Source organism: Heloderma suspectum, chromosome 5, assembly GCF_057233095.1.
Source record: "Heloderma suspectum isolate Gila_16-S chromosome 5, 16-S_ref, whole genome shotgun sequence".
In the NCBI taxonomy this organism is placed as follows: Eukaryota; Metazoa; Chordata; class Lepidosauria; order Squamata; family Helodermatidae; genus Heloderma; species Heloderma suspectum.
This window is the reverse complement of record NC_139462.1, coordinates 125,705,145-125,725,510: the sequence shown is the minus strand read 5'-3', so window position 1 is coordinate 125,725,510 and position 20,366 is coordinate 125,705,145. Positions and strand designations below refer to the sequence as shown.

The window sequence follows — 20,366 nt, the reverse complement described above, 5'->3', positions numbered from 1 at the left end:
TATTTATGATTGCTATTACTCTAAGAACAAGATTTCTATGTCATTACTTTAAAAGCAGGGCTCCTACATTGCTACTGTTGCCACCAATCAGGTGTTAGAAGCCCTAGTTCGTAACCAAACCTAAGCTAATTCCCATATCAAGCTTCACCCCAGTTAGCTCACAGGCCTAGCAATGAGGGCATGAAAAGAGGTCTTCTCTCTAGTAAGGTTTGATGCAGACAGGAACCTGTTCACTTCCCCTGAAGTTCACTTCAGTTTGGCCCAGCAGCTGCTTCTTCAGATCATTACCACCAGTTGACATTCAGGCTTCAGCTCTTTCCTCTGAAAGCTGCTCCAGGAGTCCTTCTCTTCTTACTTGCAGACCAGTTTCTGCCTCACATGCTCTTAGATTGGCTTCCCAGTCTTGCGGCTGTTCTTCTTCCTGGCTAATGCCTTCCTCAGGCCCCCCAGCTTCTCATAAAGACACCTCCTGACAGACTCTTCCTGACAGATTCTCCCCGGACAAACTTCCTCCAGATGCTTCTCAACAGCTCCGTATATTTGCTCCAGTCAGAATACTCCAGCCAACCAGCTTTAGTGTGGCCAACATTCCACACCAACCTCTGTTCAAATTCTGGACTAATTAGAAAGTTCAGCTATTCTCCAATCAGATGGCACCAGTTTTGATCCAACCTTCCTATATGTAAGACAGAAACCTAGCCTCATTTCCCTTTCAACTGTAACATTGAAACATCCACTCCAGCAGCACGCCATATTTACAATGTATCTCTTCTTCTGCTCAAGCCTGGAAAAAAAACATACATTATTTCCTCTTGGACAATTAACTCCTTCAGTCATTCAGTCATTGAAACAAATATAACAGGTAAACTTTAACCTCAGTTTTACCTCAGTTTCTTCACACTGCAAATCTCCATTTTGAGACTGAATCTATCTGAACCGCAGACCTCGTGGCCATAACACCTGGCTGTATTTTTGGACTTCGATTCTCCCCCCAGGAAGGATTTCTTGCAGGATATACTTTGTTTTTCACTAGATCCCCGAGATCCACCAGCTGGAGTCTGATGCAGAAGCCGTATACTTAGAATGAAGGAATTCTGAATTCTTGGACTTGTTCTGAACTCACAGTCCTTCCATACAAAAATCCACTCCTGGATTTTTAATTAACCCAAGCTTTTATCATTTCAGCAGTATAATTTCATAGAATCGTAGAATAGTAGCATTGGAAGGGGCCTATAAGACCATCAAGTCCAACCCCCTGCTTGATGAAGGAATCCAAGTCAGAGCATCCCTGACAAATGGCTGTCCAGCCTCGTCTTGAATGCGTCCAGTGTGGGAGAGCCCACTACCTCCCTAGGTCATTGGTTCCATTGTCATACTGCTCTGGCAGGAAGTTTTTCCTGATGTTCAGCCGGAATCTGGCTTCCTGTAACTTGAGCCCATAATTCTGTGTCCTGCACTCTGGGATGATCGAGAAGAGATCCTGGCCTTCCTCTCTGTGACAACCTTTCAAGTACTTGAAGAGCACTATCATATCTCCCCTCAGTCTTCTCTTCTCAAGGCTCAACATGCCCAGTTCTTTTGGTCTCTCCTCATAGGGCTTTTTTTCCCAGTCCCTGATCATCCTCGTTGCCCTCCTCTGAACCTTTTCCAGTTTGTCTGCATCCTTCTTCAAGTGTGATGCCCAGAACTGGGCACAGTACTCTTTTATTTTATTTTATTTTATTCGGTCAGTTGCTTCCGACTCTTCGTGACTTCATGGACCAGCCCACGCCAGAGCTTCCTGTCGGCCGTTGCCACCCCCAGCTCCCCCAAGGTCAAGTCAGTCACCTCCAGAATATCATCCATCCATCTTGCCCTTGGTCAGCCCCTCTTCCTTTTGCCTTCCACTTTCCCTAGCATCAGCATCTTCTCCAGGGTATCCTGTCTTCTCATGATGTGGCCAAAGTACTTCAGTTTTGCTTTTAATATTCCCTCAAGTGAGCAGTCTGGCTTTATTTCCTGGAGTATGGACTGGTTTGATCTTCTCGCAGTCCAAGGCACTCTCAGAATTTTCCTCCAGCACTCTAGATGAGGCCTAACCAGTGCTGCGTAGAGGGGAACTAGTACTTCACATGACTTGGAAGCTATACTTCTATTAATACACCCCCATCCCCATTTGGGGATGGGGAAGTCATTTTATTGTTGCTATGCTTAACAATTGGCTGTCAGAAATCCTTGCCGATCTACTGCAAATTGTCCAAAGATCTACCGGTAGATCCAGATCTACCTTTTGCCCACCCGTTTTAAAGAACTTGAAAGATTGCACAATTTTGTGGAAAGTTGCTTAGTCCTAATAAAGGTATTGCCCAACTGTGGATTGTAGATTTTGTGTATGGTAGCACATTACAAAGAAAGGCCTGACAGCATCCAAGAACAGGTCCACCATTTATGGTAGATCTGATGACTGACTGGTGCCAAGGCCTAGGCACCAGGTCAGCCAAGATAGGTAGACCTGCCCTTTGAGAAATTTGTATACCAGGTGTACTGTTGTTGTTTCTCAATAGGTAAACCTGGTGTCCAGAAATGTCTTTCCACTTACAGGTGAAACCCTCAATTCTTCCTCTGGCTCCCTTGAGCCAAGGCCATTACAAAAGCATGAAGGGCATGGTTAACATTGGGGGTGGGGGGAGGTACCTGCTCAGCTTACATTCCATTCGTAGGCACTGCTCTGCAATCAGCACACAATAGATTCATGTATCTTCACAACATAATTCCTTATTGCTACGACACATGAGAAAACACTTAACTTCTAAGGAGCTGCATGGCACACTGTCTCAACTCCTAGGCCTGCACTAAAACAGAAAGGGAGAGGCCCCACCCAGGGGGCGTGCACATTCTTTATATATACACATATGTATGTATATATGTATCTACATCCCAGCAAACCCTTTAGACAATAACTTGCACTGTTGCAACAATCAATTTCACCCCTGCCCCCAGCCCTGCATTTCCCTAAAGCAACCAACACACCAGGAGACTGGGGGCATTTTTACACCAGCCTAAAATCCTGCATTTAATATGGGGCTTTCTGCTTCTTTAAATGCAGGATCACAACTGCCCTTTTCACGTGCTTCCTTTCCCCCCACCCCTTCCCCCTCCTTCTCCTCGTATTTGAGTCTTCCATTATCTTTCATTGGTCTCACTCCTCTTCTTGCCACTTTTCCTCTTTTCACAGAGGGAACTCAAGGGGAACACAATGGGGTAATTTGATAGCTCATTATCTGTGATCTATTTAAAAATGGAACAAAGGGCATTTAGTGTAGAAGGGTCATGGCAGGGTCACAGCATCATGTAAAGAGCCTGCAAATTTCCATGAAGGAGCAATCTCAATCACAGGATAAAAGCTCCGTGTGATGAAGCCCTAGATAACAACACTGGACTATACTGCAGAGTTGTCATATACTACTCTAACCCAGTAAAATGGGAATAACCACACTGGGCTACTTTGCAGGACTGGCATAACCCACACTTCCTCAGCCACAGCCTTGACTCCTGTAATGTAGATATAATAATGATGAATTTTATTGGCATGCATTGTCATGGTATTTTTTAATGTTACAAATGCAGGAAAATTATTAATAAGACCTGAGTTAGAAAGATCCTGGTCTTTGCTCGCACCTTTCCATTTTGAGTAGACACACTACTGTCCAATATGAGGAAAGCAAAGGAAGCAAAAGCCGAATATAGCCGAACCATATCCTGGATTCTAGGAAAGCCATGTTTAATAAACTCAGAACAATGATCAGTAAGGTCCCATAGCAAGCAACTCTAATGAGAAAAGGAGTCCAAGATGGGTGGGAGTTTTCAAAAAACGAAATTCCCAAGGCACAATTACAAACAATTCCAACAAGAAAAAAAGGTGGAAGACAACAGAAGAAGCCAATGTGGCTTCAGTTTAGATATGACCTGAAAACAAAAAAGCACACATATAGGAAGTGGAAGGAGGCCAGGCTACAAAGGAAGAGTACAGGCAGGTAGCACAGAATTGCAGGGATGGCATCATGAGGGCTAAAGCTGAGAACAAGTGGAGGTTACTGAGGGATGCTAAAAGCAACAAAAAGGTTTTCTTCAGATATGTGCATAGTAAAAGGCAGAGGAAAGAAATGGTGGTTCAACTATTCAATGAAGGTGGCAAAATTGACAAAGAAAAAGCAGAAGTGCTCAATTCCTACTTTGGCTCAGTCTTCTCCCAAAAGAGACTCTATGACCCCCTGGCAAAGGCGAAGTACAGGCTGAAGGAGCAGGAATGCAGCTTGAGATTGACAGGCATATGGTCAAAGAACACCTAATTACCTTGAATGGGTTAAAATCTCTAGGGCCAGATGAACTGCATCCTAGAGTAATAAAGGAACTGGCAGAAGAACTCTCAGAACTAGTGTCTATTATCTTTCAGAAATCATGGAGGACAGGTGAAGGGCCAGATGACTGGAGGAGGGCTAATGTTGTCCCTACCTTCAAAAAGGGTAAAAAGGAGGAACCTGGGAACTACAGACCAGTCTGACATCAATCCCTGGGAAAATTCTGGAGCAGATTATAAAGTAATCCATCTGTAACACCTCGAAAACAATGCAGTGATGACTCGAAGCCAACATGGATTTGTCAAGAACAAATCCTGCCAGACGAATCTGATCTCATTTTTGGATCAGGTCACCTCCCTTGTGGACTGTGGGAATGCTGTGGACATCATATACCTCGACTTCAGCAAAGCTTTCGACAAAGTGCCCCATGATTTCCTGATTAGCAAACTAGCTAATAGTGGGCTAGATGAAACAACTATGAGGTGGTTCCCCAGTTGGCTACAGAATCGAACTCAAAGAGTGTTTATCAATGGGATCTTCTCAAACTGGGGAGAGGTAATGAGCGGGTTACCACAGGGCTCAGTCCTGGGACCAGTGATCTTTAACATTTTTATTAATGACTTGGATGAGGAGGTGCAGGGAATGCTGATCACATTTGCAGATGACACAAAATGGGGTGGGATAACTAATATCCTGGAAGACAGAAACAAAATTCAAAGTGATCTCGATAGGCTGGAGTGCTGGGCAGAAAACAACAAAATGACATTTAATAGGGATCAATGCCAAGTTCTGCACCTAGGAAAAAGAAACCAAATGCACAGTTACAAGATGGGGGATACTTGGCTCAACAATACTACAAATGAGAAGGATCTTGGAACTGCTGTTGATCACAAGCTGAATATGAGTCAACAAAGTGATGCAAAAAAGGCAAATGCTATTTTGGGCTGCATTAATAGAAGTATAGCTTCAAAATCACGTGAAGTACTAGTTCCCCTCTGCTCAGCACTGGTTAGGCCTCATCTTAAGTACTGTGTCCAGTTCTGGGCATCACACTTTAAGAAGGATGCAGACAAACTGGAGAGGGTTCAGAGGAGGGCAACAAAGATGATCAGAGGACTGGAAACAAAGCCCTATGAGAGAGACTGAAAGAACTGGGCATGTTTAGCCTTGAGAAGAGAAGACTGAGGAGAGATAGGAGAGTGCTCTTCAAGTACTTGAAAGTTTGTCACAGAGGGGAAGGCCAGGATCTCTTCGCGATCATCCCAGAGTGCAGGACACGGAAGAATGGGCTCAAGTTACAGGAAGCCAGATTCCAGCTGAACATCAGGAAAAACCTCCTGACTGTTAAAGCAATATAACAATGGAACCAATGCTGGAGGCATTCAAGATGAAGCTGGACAGCCACCTGTCAGGGATGCTTTGACTTGGATTCCTGCATTGAGAAGGGGGTTGGACGCGATGGTCCTATAGACCCCTTCCAACCCTACTATTCTAAGATTCCATGAAGTTTCTGGAGAAGAAGCTACATTCTGCTGGTGAGAACAATTTAAGTGAGAAGGAGCAACATTCTGCTTGTGAGAACAATTTATATCCCAATTTTCTTGAATGATGAAACTCAAGGTGGCACCTAAACAGTTCCTAGGTGGTCTCCCATCCAGGCTCTGACCCAATCCAGACCTGCTTAGCTTCAGTAAGGTGGCTCAGACTATGACCTACAACATGAGCTATATGGCAGCTAGGGCCTTTGCAAGGAGCTCTTCTTGATGAGGTGGCTTGGCTTTGGTGAGGCATATTTTAATTAGCTTGCCATGATCCCGAGAATCCCTGTTTTCATATAAACTTTAAATAAATTAGAGTATACTAAGTATCTGGCCCTTGTAGTTTGTAGATATATTAGCAAAGTATCAGAAAGGACTGGCAACCCAGGAAGCAAATGAAAACTGGATGCCTATTCTCTACCAGGCCAGGTTTAAGGTTCTAGTACTAGTGTACAAAGCCCTAAACAACTTGGGACCAGGATACCTGAGAGAGCGCCTTCTCCCTTACCAACCTGCCTAGTCACTGAGGTCATCAAAGGACATGTCCCTGGTGGTTCCACATAGAGCTATTATTTATTTATTTATTTATTTATTACATTTATATCCCACCTTTTTTCCTCCTCAAGGAACCCAAGGCGGCTTACACAATCCTCCAGTTTATCCTCACAACAACAACCCTGTGAGGTGGGTGGCCCAAAGTCACCCAGTGAGCTTCCATGTCTGAGTGGGGACTAGAACCCGGATCTCCCAACTCCTAGTCCAACACTCTAGCCACTACACCACACTGGCTCTCATTGAGCTATGGCCCAATTGGAGTCCACCAGGAGAGGAGCCTTCAGCATGGTGGCCCCCTTCCTATGGAATTCCATACCTTTCGAGGTCAAGCAGGGAACCAATGTTGTGTTGCTTCCAGTGCCCCCTGAAAACATTTCAGGAAGCCTTCCTTGAGTGACCGGCCATGGTTTTATCAGAACTCTGTTTCTTTTTTAAAATAGTAATTATTTTAACATGGTCTTTTCATTCTTTTATGCTATCTGCTGTTCACTACTCGAAAATCTTTTGAATGTGGAGTGGTATACAAATATTGTAATAAACAAACAAACACCTGATGTTACAATATTGAATTGTTGTTATTTCTAACTCTGTTCGAAGATTCGTCATGGCCTCAATCTTATGAAATATTCTGAAGTGATCTTTGGTGCTGAACAAGTAGCTCACCTTTGCTGAAAAGTCTTTGAAATTAAGTAAGAGCTGTGAGCTTTCAACTGGATTTGGGATGTGGGCAATCCTCAGTAATTTTTCTGGCAGAGCAGTTAAAAAGGCAACAAGCCTTTATTTATGGAATTAACAGGCAGCAGGCTTTAAAGTGTTAACAGGACACTCCTCATACAGCAATGTTACTTTTTGGAATACAGTGGCTTGTGATTTCATAAAAATTAAGTACAAAACAGGGATCTATGAAGAAACAAGCAAATATCTGGACAGATTGATATTCTCTGGACAATAGAATGCTAGTGCTCTAGGTAAAAATCTGCTTGCTACTGTAATCTCTTTTCAAGTAAGTAGCATGTAAGCTATGACATTTGACTTTCCTTTGTTGCGTCTTCCTGAGCAATATGGAAAAGACCCTGATGCTGGGAAAGATTGAAGGCAAAAGGAGAAGGAGACAGCAGAGGATGAGATGGCTAGATAGCATCACCGATGCAATGAATATGAACTTGCGCTCACTCCGGGAGAGAGCGGAGGACAGGAAGGCTTGGCATGCTATGGTCCAGGGGGTCACGAAGAGTCGGACACAACTGAATGACTGAACAACAACAACGAGCAATATGGCTGGCAATTAGGAAAGCAAAATGAACTCTGCAGGAGCTCATATGTTGATGCAGCCTTCCCCAACATGGGTCCCATTGGTCATGCTGGCTGGGGATTATGGAAGTTGTAGTCAAACATATCTGGAGGGCACCAGGTGAGGGAAGGCTGCTCTAGCTCATGAAGAGGAGTGAACTACCTGCAGTAGTTAGTTTCTATAAAACAAGCATAGGAGTTCATGTCTTCCTGTAAACCAGCCTTCCCCAAGCTGGTGTCCTCCTGATGTTTTGGACTTCAGCTCCCATCAGCCAGTATGGCCAATAGTCAGGACTCCTGGGAGCTGGAATCGAAAATAACTGGAGGGCACCAGGTGGGGGAAGGCTGCCTCAGCAGTTCTCTGTAATCCCAAATATTTGGACACTGGTGGAGCCTCATCAGTAAGTGAAAAGGTTCTTCCTCTTCCTTGGGTGATGAAGGAGGTAACATTCTTAGAGCAGTGTGAGGCTGCTCTGGAAGCATTTAGCGATAACCTATTTATTGCTCTCCAGAGCCATACTCTGGGAGAGCCCTTGTTCTGGAAGTTTGCAACTGAAGGCAGCTGCCCAGATGATGCCGATTCTGTTCTCTCCCCACACTCTACATGATGTACCAAAGAAACCTCCACCTACCACATTCCCCCGAGCAGTTTTGTACTTTAAAAACTGTTGTTATTGTTGTATAATTAAGGGAATAAATTCAACAGCTACATGTATGAATAGTCATGTTGTGCTTTTAAAAATAAAAATGGCCACCTGAACCATAGGAGGAAGGGCCAAACCGAGAATCAGCCAGCGTTCAGTTTGCTGGGATGTACGTCTGACATTTCCATTTCAAAGCCCAGTGCAGTGTGTGGCTGAGGGACCCGCCCCAAGTTCTCGTTACATATTATGTCTGTCTTCTCTCAGCACTATGGATTCACATATTCCAGGCTGGGGCCTTAATAATGAACACTGATTAGAGGGCTACTTTGCTCTGGCTCAGGGTAAGCCCTGGTTAGCCATTGTGTGGGTGGGATTTCATGTTGTCATTTGCGAGTTCTACTGTGGATGAGATCGACAATTTTTTCCCTACCAAGATTTTAGAAATGGGAACATTTTTTCTCCCTCTTGGGTCCCTGCCTGAATTTTCAGCAAAATATCATAGCACCCCCATAAAAAGTCTGTGAGGTTTCATGGGGTCTGCATGCAAAGGATGCTTGACAGGATCAAGGCGTTGCTGAGAGTATGGAGGCAAAGGCAAGACCCAGCAGCTGCTCCCATCTCCAAAGCCTGTCTTGATGGGAATTGGAACCGAAGCCTGGTTGGGAATCCTGTTGCTCACCAGCCCCTCCTGTGCACTATTTCATTAAACAGCTCTGGTTGACTCTGCAACTGTGAGTCATTTAAAGAAGGGCTTTTTTGTCTGCTTGACTGGACAGCCTTTCCGTCTACTGCAAAGGAATGTCATATTCCACCCCCACCTCCAAATAGCTCCAGGTCTGTAACAGTTTATTGCGCAAACAACCCCACACTCTTGTCTTACACTACTGCGGTGGGGGGCGGGGAGGAATCCACCCTGCACAGATCAAACCTCCCCGCTTTTCTCCCTTCGCCTGGCAGCTGGGATTCTTAATGTGTTCAGCAGGCTGCTGCTTTGCTGGAGGAGCAATCTCCATTTCAAAGCCTGTGTGTCAACTTTAAGTGGGAACACAGAAATATCCTAAACAACTTATTTTGGGCCAGGGGAGGGGGGGTAATCATTCAATGCAAAAACCTTTAAAATGTGAAATCGTGTTTGTTTTTAAATCAGAAACATTCTGATTTTGTAGAGATTCTGGCAAAATCTATGGCTTCCGAGAGTACAGCAGCAAAAGTTTTATTTCCAATTCAATTCCAACACTTATTTTCATCACACACACCCCTGCAGGATTGGCAGTACAATTAAAAAATGGCTAGGGCAAGCAAGGAGAGGATGGAGCTGCTGATCCAGGGCCAGAGGGAAGAGGTGAGGGGGAAGAAACATTTTTAGGCCTTTGTTAAAATATACGCACGCACCACACATGCACATGCCTGATATAAACTGTCTTGACATTAGATGGTCTTGTTTTTCTAGGCTTTCAAAACCAGAAGGATTAAATTAAGAACAAAATGGGGGGGGGGAGTTAAACCCATGGCCCAACATTCCTTGGCAGAGGAAGTCCATTCTCCACTCCTCTCGGGTCCACGTTGCAGTGTTCCATCCACAGGACTCAGAAGGGGGGTGGTGCAAAAAATTGGGTGTAGTCCCTACTTGTGTGGGGTGGGTGGCTGAGGTACCTTTGCCAAAAAGGAAACTAATGAGATCCATCTGTCTTTTGCAGAGTTCATAAGGCAGGTTGTGGGCGTGGGGGGATGCTGGAAAAAGAGCCATTTAGAAAGTTAAATGTAATTCTTATAAAACAAAAATGGAGAAAGAACAGACAGCTGAACTTAAGGCTTGATATTGTGGAGTAGCAGCTGATGTCACCAAGAGAGTTCTGTTTTAACATGGGCTTGTGTCACTGATGTCAGTCAGCTAAATGTATTTATTTAAAGTGTGTGTTTGTTGGGGCTGGGAATGACACCTTTTTTGTTAAGGAAAGAAAAAGTCATTTGAGCTGAAAGCTTTTTGTTGCTGTATTTTGTGGATCTATGAGCTCCAATGGTGTCAGTGGAAAGAATCTCTGCTTTTAGATGCTCAGAAAATCACCACTTGCTTTGGAAAAATCCAATTTTGTGGTGGTGGAGAGAAGCACACTTTACTGGAGAAAAAGGGTAGTGGTACTGACATGCTTAGCTGGCACTGCTGGAAGCATTGAAACACCAGGAGAAAAATCAAAGTGGAACATAGGAAGCTTCCTTATACAGAGTCAGACCCTTGGTCCATCTAGCCCACAACTGTCAAAACTGACTGGCAGCGGCTCTCCGGGGTTTCAGGCAGGCATTTTTTCAGCCCAACTTGGAGCTACTGGGGATTGAACCTGGAACCTTCTGAATGCAAAGCATGTGTTCTGCCATTGAGCTACAGTCCCTCCCTTAGTGCAACATCCCATTAAAATATTTTCTTAAAAAATAAGCCCAAATGGAATTCACTCCTCTGTCTGCTCGGGGATGCAGAACCTCAGGCCTGGGGGCCAAATCCAGCCCTCCAGGATTTCCCTGAAGGCCATGCCCCCTTCCCCTGTCTCCCAACCAATCGTTGGGTGGCTTCTTGGCTTTGTCCAGTTTTCCCCACATTCTAAAAGGTTGACATGACTCTCCTAAAGCTTTGTTATGGGTAGTAAGGGCATTAAGTTATAATATGCTGGTATTCTGGCCTGGCCATTTTTGCTTTTGGCCCAGCCCACCACTGGAATGTGGCCCTTGAGAGCTTCTCCAAAATGGATACTGCTTTGATACTGGACACGTTTCTGGCCTTCCAGTGTCCATCTGGTTTGCTTTAGTCACATTTGGCTTTAAACCACACTTTCTCCTCTGAAGAACTGTGTGTCTGGGGGGTGGGGGTGAGAATTAGAGGTTTCCTTTTTTACCCTCATTCTATTAAACAGGCTTAAAATGTAGAATCCACAATTGTACCCCCTTCTGTCTCCCCCCACCATGCTATACAACTCCCTTTCTGTGTCATCTTTCCCTTGTCTACATTGGTCCCATCTGCAGGAACAAAGTCGCTTTTCCATGAACCGTTTGGGAATGTGAAACTATTTCTATCCAAAGTTTTAATACTCCACTACATGACACAGGAAGGAAAACAGCAAGAACAGCAGCGATACAAGATCACTTTCAGACTAACAATTCTACCATAAGCAGGAAGCTGCAGTGGTAGGGATGTTCATGCAAATACCCCTGAAAAAGTAAACTGAACATAAGGTGGGAAATTTCATTTCACTACCCTTTTCTTAAAATCTGTGCCAGCAACAAGGTTATTTTTTTCCTTCTTCTTTTTCCAAGTTTGACCCTTTAGAAGAGAAAGAAAGAAGTTATTGAAAGCACGGATGTGATGTTTGGTTATTAGAGCAGCCTGCTTAAGCTTTAGACTGACTTATTACAAGAGGTGTTATCATCCCACAAGAATGGATGGAATTCTCTAGCTAATTTTTGGTTAGGATCAGAGCTACTTCAATAAACCCTTTTTAGAAGTTTACTTTAATACAAAAATGGCTCTGTGTGTGTGTGTGTGGTTAGGAATGAATTCTGACTGAAACCTAATTACTTAAATTCCATGAAGAAATTTAATAGAGAGGGGGAAATCGTTAGAAAAAATTAATTTAAAGTATTTGTTAGTGATTTTTTTAAAAAAGATGGTAACAATTTTTTATACAGGTTTAAAAAAATCCACTTTGGAGATACTTTCATCATTTAGGCTGCAATTTACTTGAGAGTAAAAGTTATTGAATTTAGTGAGACTTAATCCTGAACAAAAGTATCAGGCTGTTATAGTTACATTTTCACTGTTAGGACACAGGCATAGCAGGATCCGTAACAGATTTACTTGGAGGTTAAAGAAGAGATGACGAGTACAGCAGCACTCCTGTCCTTCCCGAGCTTGCATAACATTCAGCAAAAAGCAAAATGTGTGTGCAGCCGTCACATATGAGAATCTGCACGCAAGTTTCACACCTCTTATAAAGTGCTTTTTTGATTAAGAACAATCACATGTGAATCAGACTGCAGAGATTTCAATGGAAGCCATGGGCTGTGCTCCTTAGCTAATTATTTAACTAACATTTTAGTTAACATTTTGGAAATTGATTCCACTGAAAGATTAGTGAAACTTGCTTCCAAACAAATGTGTCAGGGTTCAAGTATTACCATTTTTTCACTAAACATGTAGCTCTTTTGCTGCTACTTGCAGTCTTACTGAACAAACACACTAACCTTCTATTTCCCCATAAAGGCATTTAAAAAGCTCTCCTTTTTAAATTTCTAGACAGCTGGAAGAGGAGATGGGGGAGGAGCGATAGCATGTTTTAACACCAAATAGATGACAAAAATAGGGCAGAAATATAAATTTCTCACATATTTTTTCAAGGAGTAGGGAAAGAACCTCTGGTAAAATAAGGGTAATTGCTTCTCAAAAGACAAATAGCTTTTCTAAATTTTGGTGAAAAAATAATTATCCTTAAACTTTTTGAAACACCAACAAGTACTTCTGAATGTTCTTTTTTAAAAGCCCCTTTCTTTAAGAAAAAATAGATCCATCTTTTCAGCAAAATGGAATTCTGTGAAGTATGCATTGCAACTTCTAACTGCTTTATAGATTTTGACTGAAGGATGTCTCACAAATAGATGTCTTTAAAAGCTGCTGCTGTTTTTGGAAAAACACAAACTGAATTTGCAGAGAACAAATCTGTTTAATAAAAGACATGTCATTTTAAAAAGACACCTTTTATACAAAACATCTAGAAAAAAATAGAAATCTACAAATGCAACAGAAAGAGATCTCTGCAGCTTAAGGCAGGAAAAGCCTTCCTTGGAAGTAACAATTCTTTAGCAGAAGTAACCAGAAGACCATCACAGCCAGGGCCCAATTTCAGCAAAGGGGAGAAGGCTCACATTCCTCACCCTAAATTTATTTTCATAGATACAGAGAATTACTTGTAAACCTTCCAAAGTAGAGAGGGAAAAAAATGAGAGAGTCTTCCTGGAACCATACCAAAAACTATAGTCTCCAGAGAGGAGTTAGTGGGATGTGTGTTTTGTGGGGTGGGGGTGGGGAGTGATTCCAAACCTGGCTCTTATGAAAAGTTTAAGCAAAAAATGTCCTACTAAGAGCCAAGCCAAACAGCATGCAGTCCTCATGGCTCCATAGAGAGGGGAGGGTATGGCAGAATCAAAGGGAAAAAATTAGTACCCAAACAAGGGAGAGAAAAATGCTTTCCTTTTCTCTGACTCTATGTTTCTCAGTTGTTGCTGGTGTTCTCTCTCTCTCTCTCTCTCTCTCTTAAATAGAAATATAAAATTCAATTTACAAATGCTATTTACAATTTTAATTACAAAATGACACCCTTTAATAGTTAATGAAAACCTAAAGCAACCCCCCCCCCAGTTTTGATTTTAATTAAAGGAGAGAGTTTTAAATACTTCATTTCTCTCCCTCGTTCTTTTCCTCCTGTGCCTCTGTGGTTCTCTCAAATTGCCAGAGGAGGTCCCAGTTCCATAGAACAGAACCCCCACGTCCCAAATTCCAGAGAGTTCCCCCCCCAAAAACACCCCCCCTACACACACACACACACACACACACACACAGCGCTCCTGAAAGGGGGCACATCTGATTTTTGTTTGCTTGTTTGAAATGTCTGAGCTGGCAACCTTGGCTCCTCACTACCTTTATCATCCCTTTTCAAACTGTAGTCTCCCCATGTTTGCTGTTAGTTAACCTGGTATAGAATTTCCTCCAGGAATGAAGGGTTTTTCCTGACCAGATCCAGAAGCCTGAGGTGATGCCCACAATGAGAGTCATGAGATACTTGATCATGTAGACAGTGAAGTCAGGGGTCATGCGCGGTGTGTACTGAAGCGGGCAGGGAATGGCCAAACTCTTGCAATTTTGGCTAATCCAGCTCCGTTCCCAGTGCTCGCGAAAGGCCTGTTCATAGAAGTAGCAGGCAATCACAATGGTGGCTGGCACTGTGTAGAGGACACTGAAGACCCCAATACGCACCATGAGGCGCTCCAACTTCTCTGTCTTGGTGCCACCGTGTTTCATGATGGTACGGATACGGAAAAGTGATACAAAGCCTGCCAGCAAAAAGGATGTGCCAATAAAGAGGTAGACGAAGAGTGGGGCCAAAACAAAGCCCCGAAGTGGATCTATATTGTTGAGCCCCACAAAGCAGACACCACTGAGAAGGTCACCATCAATCTGCCCCATAGCCAGTATGGTGATGGTCTTGACTGCTGGCACAGCCCATGCTGCCAAATGAAAGTACTGTGAGTTCGCCTCTATGGCTTCATGGCCCCACTTCATGCCAGCAGCAAGGAACCAAGTGAGGGACAAGATGACCCACCAGATGGAGCTGGCCATACTGAAGAAGTACAGCATCATGAAGAGTATTGTGCAGCCTTCCTTCTTGGTGCCCTGCACCACTGTCCGGTAGCCATCGTCTTGGAAACGCTCATTGCACACCACACGTTCCTCCAGCACAAATCCTGCAATGTAGGCCACAGAGACCATGGTGTAACAGCCCGAGAGGAAGATGATGGGCCGCTCTGGGTAGCGGAAGCGCTGCATATCCACCAGATAGGTGGTGACAGTGAAGAAAGTGGAGGCACAGCACAAAACAGACCAGATGAGGATCCAGATACGAGCAAAGCGGATCTCCTCCTGATTGAAGAACATGTGTCCATCACCCTTGGTGGGTTCACAAGGTGCAGCGCAGTCCTTTTCTCCAAGGAACTTGTAGTTGAGGTAGCTGGGCACCTTGAGGACTCTTGGGCAGTGGAAGGGGTGATCAAGGGTGGCATAGCGTGGTGGGCCTGCAGTACCCTGACCAGCAATGGGAGTGGCACTCGTGATCAGTGCTGGTGAGCCCCCTTCATCTGAGTGGTTCTGCCCCACACAAATCTGCTCTGCCCCATGGCGGGGAAAGTTCTCACACCGCAGTCGTTCCGGCCACTGGAAGCCAAACTTGTTCATCAGGGCTTCGCAGCCCTGGCGCGCCCGCTCGCAGATGGAACGACATGGTGGGATGGCCTGCTCCAAGACGGTGCACACCGGGGCATACATAGAACACAGAAAGAACTTGAGTTCTGGGGAGCACTGGACCTTCACCAGAGGGTAGAACTGGTGGACCTCCAAGCCAGCATCCTCTTGGCTGGTGTGTCCCAGCAAATTCGGCATGATAGTCTGGTTGTAGGCAATGTCAGTGCACAGCGGGATGGAGATGGGCTGGCAGAAGCCATGGTCAGGGACGGAAATGCCCTTCTCCCCCTGGAACTGGGCCCAGCAGGATCCCAGCAGCAGCAGCAGGCAGTGGGCTAAGGACGCGCGGGCAAGGCGCATGGTGATCCCCCACCCCTTCTGTTCTTACGGACACCCAGTCGCCTCGTCTCCTCCCCACGGCAAGTTGGGACCTGTCACTCCCTTTGGGGCCCTGGTCCTGGCAAAAGTTTCCAAGCGTTTTGGGTTCAGCCGCGGAGATCTGGGGAAGGCAAATCCACTCACCCAGCGGGAACTCTTCCTCGCAGCGCGACTCTCCGAGCTCCGTTCGCTTCCCTTTGTGTCTTCCCTCCCCAATTAGTCCGTTTGAAAGGAGGGTCCCTGAGCTGAGCGGAGTTTCGCCCAGCCTTCTCCTCTTACTCCTCCCAACGTAATCAATCCCAGGCCGGCCCCTTCTCTTTCCCCCTTCCCATCTCCATCAAATAGACTTTGGCTGCCGAAGCCCCTTCCCAAAATTTCTTCTCACCCAATCAGATTCAAACCCAGAGACCAGCCTTCCTCCCCCTCCCTTTCTTCCTAGGATTGGTCAGCCATCGCCGAAAAGGAGGTGTGTGTGTGTGTGTGTGTGTGTAACGAGTTCATGAATCAGATGCCAAATCGCTCCTTCTCTCCTCCACACTCCCCCCACCCCCATCTTAAGACCGTGGCTGCTTTTAAGGATAAATAATTTACCTTGGATGATGGTAATTCACCTCCAATCATAATTATAATTATTAGCAGGCAGATCACCTTGGCTGTGTTGACAGCACAACTCCCTCCCTATTCCAAAATTCTAATTCAACGCATTGTATCCCTTCGCCATACAGTTTCTAGCCAGAACGTAAAACTGCCTGGAACACATCTGAGTGAGCTGACGCGGTTCCCCGAGTTGTTTTGCCTATGCAAAGCCAATCCGCCTGGCCTTCTGCTTGCTGATGATCTCCAGGTCTACACACTTCGGTTTACATGTGGAAAAGTGGTTTTAAAAGTTGTTCTTGCTCGCTGCCTTTCATGGTTGCTGGCCTTTTGTTTGTTTTTTTAAAGAGCCGGTGGGGGGCTCAAGCCCATCTGGAAGCCATGCCCCTGATGTAGAAGTCCTGCCCCCTAATGCTAGATACGTGGAAGGCTGGCCGTGATCTAAGCCCCAAGCTTAGAAGCACATCTCATCTGTACTGTTATTCTAGATAACACTCATTGGAGTCTCGGGTAGAGCCCCTGCACTGAGGTTTGGTATGTGTCTTCTTTGGGAAGGAATCCAGAAGCTGAATTATGCCATGTTGTGCATGCGCACGCGTGCAGCCCCCTCCCTGGAAAAACTCTAGCAGGAAGATGTGGCTGCTCGGTTTTGCTCACGCTAAGTCCCAGCCAGGGTGCTTCCTGAGGAGGTTTTTATAGTGACATTGCCCTGTTTCATTCATGGAGATTTATGAGGGGCCCAGACATTGTCATAGGCAACTTGTAACCCTCCTGTGTTTTCACACCACTTTCTTCTTCCATCTTTTTCTGACTGCGAATTGTGGCACAATGCCTTCTGAGTGGTAGCCCTCTGCCTGGAAGCATGGGGGGGGGGAGATCTTCATGACAACGGAATGAGAAGTGTGTTGGAGTATTAGCGGATTTTCATGGAATCAGCGTTGCTCTGGAAAGGACACACGAAGCAAGATAAGCTAAGTGTAAGGTAAGGTAAGGTAAGGGGTGTCCCCAGCCAGTCGTGTCTGACTCTAGGGTGCGGTGCTCATCCCCGTTTCTAAGCCGAAGAGCCAGCGCTGTCCGAAGACACTTCCGTGGTCATGTGGCCGGCATGACTGAACACCAAGGTGCACGGAACGCTGTCACCTTTCCCGCCGAGGCGGTACCTATTTATCTACCTGCAATTTCTTGCTTTCGAACTGCTAGGTTGGCAGGAGCTGGGACTGAAGATGGGAGCTCACTCCGTCACGCGACACCCGGGTCTCGAACTGCTGACCTGCCGACCTTCTAGTCTGCAGTTCAGCGTCTTAACCACTAAGCCACCGCGGCCCTAAGCTAAGTGGACCGTACCTTTAAAAACTTGTTTTCAGGGGTCACACGGCACTTGAAAGGAATATATTTCTGGGTGGGGTGGGGGGAGTAGAACTGAATGTCATCAAACTGGCAGGGGCTGCTCAACCAATGAGAGAGGCTTGTTTCCCTCCCCTATCCAGGCTCCCCCTTGCTACTACATTAATATGAATGGAGCAGCTAATTTTCCCCACATGTGCAGATTTCCCTGAAGAAGTCAAAATCCCTGGTTCTAGAGTGCAGCATCTGAAGCGTCCCCCTCAGAGCTTTCCCCACCCCAATTTTGCACCATTCCAGCAATCTGCCATGGAGTTATAGCTCCCACCCCATTTTTCCCCATGTGCACACTTTTGCCTTGAGAAGCCAAAATCCCCAATTCTCGAATACAGCATCTGAAGGCCCCCCTGAGAGCAACTTAGCCCCTCAATTTTGCCCCATTCCAGCACTCTGCCCTGGAGTTATTGCTCCACCCCACCCCTTTCTCCTTCTCCCTATTTGCAATGATAACCTCCCATAAACCCAAAAGGTTGAGAAAGGACTTTACATAACAACAGAGAAACACTTAAAACTACATAACATCAAAGAAGCACAGCATCACAATAGTGATTTAAGAGAGCACCAACTCTCTTAAGAGCAGTTTAGGGTGAGTTACTAAAGTTAGCCTTTAACCCTTTCACTGAAGGGGAGCAAGATTTATTTCTTACTTCTGAGTAAACATGCACAGAATGGGGGGATAAGTTAAAGATTAAAAGCAGGCTACCTAAGGTGAATGAGCATCCCCACTACTGCAGTAATGGGCGGGGTCGCTGGTGCTGTCCTGGGGATTGCCTCAATGGGGAAAACTATTTCCATTGGGGAAACAAGAGGGAATGGGGCATCCCACCCCCTTGACTATGTTACTGCCAAGTCACAGAGGCATGCCTAGAATTTAATGTGTGTGTGTATGGGGCATGGCACACTGTGGTAAAACCACCAGGGAGCCGCTTTCCATAAAAAAGTTGGTGTAAAAGGAGTTTCAGAAAATGCAGCTTTTCAAGAGGGGAGTGGCTGGTTGGCAGTGGATTGGTAACATCATCTGCTGTGAAGGAATTCAGCCTGCTCTAACTTCGCACTAAATTGCTCGTGAAGACAGCCCCCAGGCAGTGGTTTGACCCTAGGAAGTTACAGCTTTCCTCTTGAGCATGTGGCTTGGCTTGGCTGCTTGGACCATCTGGTGCCATTTGCTCCGCAGTTACCATCCTGTGGAGTGATGTAGTAATGGCCACCAATGTGGATGGCTTTAAAAGGAGGTCACAAAAATTTATGGAGGATAAGGCTATCATTGGCTACTGGTAATCCTCCAGTATCAGAGGCAGGATGTCTCTGTATAACAGTTGTGGGAGAACATGAGTGGGAGAGTGTTGTTGCACTCACGTCCTACTTGAGTGCAACAACACTTCCCAGAGGCATCTGGTTGTCTACTGTGTGAACAGAATGCCGGATTAGATGAACCTTTGGTCTGCTCCTTGTTGTTGTTGTTGAGTCGTTAAGTCGTGTCCGACTCTTCGTGACCCCATGGACCATAGCATGCCAGGCCTTCCTGACCTCCACTCTCTCCCAGAGTGTGCTCAAGTTCATATTCATTGTATCAGTGATGCTATCTAGCCATCTCATCCTCTGCCGTCCCCTTCTCCTTTTGCCTTCAATCTTTCCCAGCATCAGGGTCTTTTCCAGTTACTTTTCTCTTTGCATTAGGTGGTCAAAATATTTGAGCTTCAGCTTCAGTATCTGTCCTTCCAATGAGCACTCAGGGTTGATTTCCTTTAGGATGGACTGATTTGACCTCCTTGCAGTCCAGGGGACTCGTAAGAGTCTTCTCCAGCACCACAGTTTGAAAGCATCAATTCTTCGGCGCTCAGCCTTCCTTATAGTCCAGCTCTCACAGCCATACGTTACTACTGGGAAAAACATAGCTTTGATTATATGAATCTTTGTCAGCAAGGTGATGTCTCTGCTTCTGACTATGCTGTCTAGGTTTGCCATAGCTTTCCTCCCAAGGAGCAAGCGTCTTTTAATTTCATGGCTACAGTCACCGTCTGCGGTGATCTTGGAGCCCAAGAAAATAAAATCTGTCACTGCTTCCATTTCTTCCCCTTCCATATGCCAGGAAGTGATGGGGCCAGATGCCATGATCTTCATTTTTTTAATGTTGAATTTCAAACCAGCTTTTGTACTTTCCACTTTCACCCTCAGCAAGAGGCTCTTTAGATCCTCTTCGCTTTCTGCCATTAGGGTGGTATCATCTGCGTATCTGAGGTTGTTGATAATTCTCCCAGCAATCTTAATTCCAACCTGTGATTCATCCAACCTGGCGTTTCTCATGATGTACTCTGCATATAAATTAAATAAGCAGGGTGACAATATGCAGCCTTGTCGTACTCCTTTCCCAATTTTGAACCAATCGGTTGTTCCATGTCTGGTTCTTACTGTTGCTTCTTGACCCTCGTACAGGTTTCTCAGGAGACAGGTAAGGTGGTCTGGTACTCCCATCTCTTTAAGGATTTGCCACAGTTTGTTGTGATCCACACAATCAAAGGCTTTAGCGTAGTCAATGAAGCAGAAATAGATGTTTTTGGTCTGCTCCTGCATGGCTCTTAAGTTCTTAAAACAACATGTCTGATCTAAAGAAAGCAAAGTATAGATTTTCACA

The 20,366-nt window shown here is 45.2% G+C and overlaps 1 protein-coding gene across 1 annotated transcript; it reads right to left on the bottom strand.

The window, feature by feature from the left end:
* Positions 1-13,059: 13,059 nt before the first annotated feature.
* FZD2 (frizzled class receptor 2) lies at positions 13,060-15,956 on the bottom strand. Its single transcript, XM_084860368.1, has one exon. The coding sequence runs from the start codon at positions 15,719-15,721 to the stop codon at positions 14,060-14,062; it is 1,662 nt and encodes a 553-aa protein (XP_084716494.1). The 5' UTR covers positions 15,722-15,956; the 3' UTR covers positions 13,060-14,059.
* Between the last annotated feature and the right edge of the window lie 4,410 nt (positions 15,957-20,366).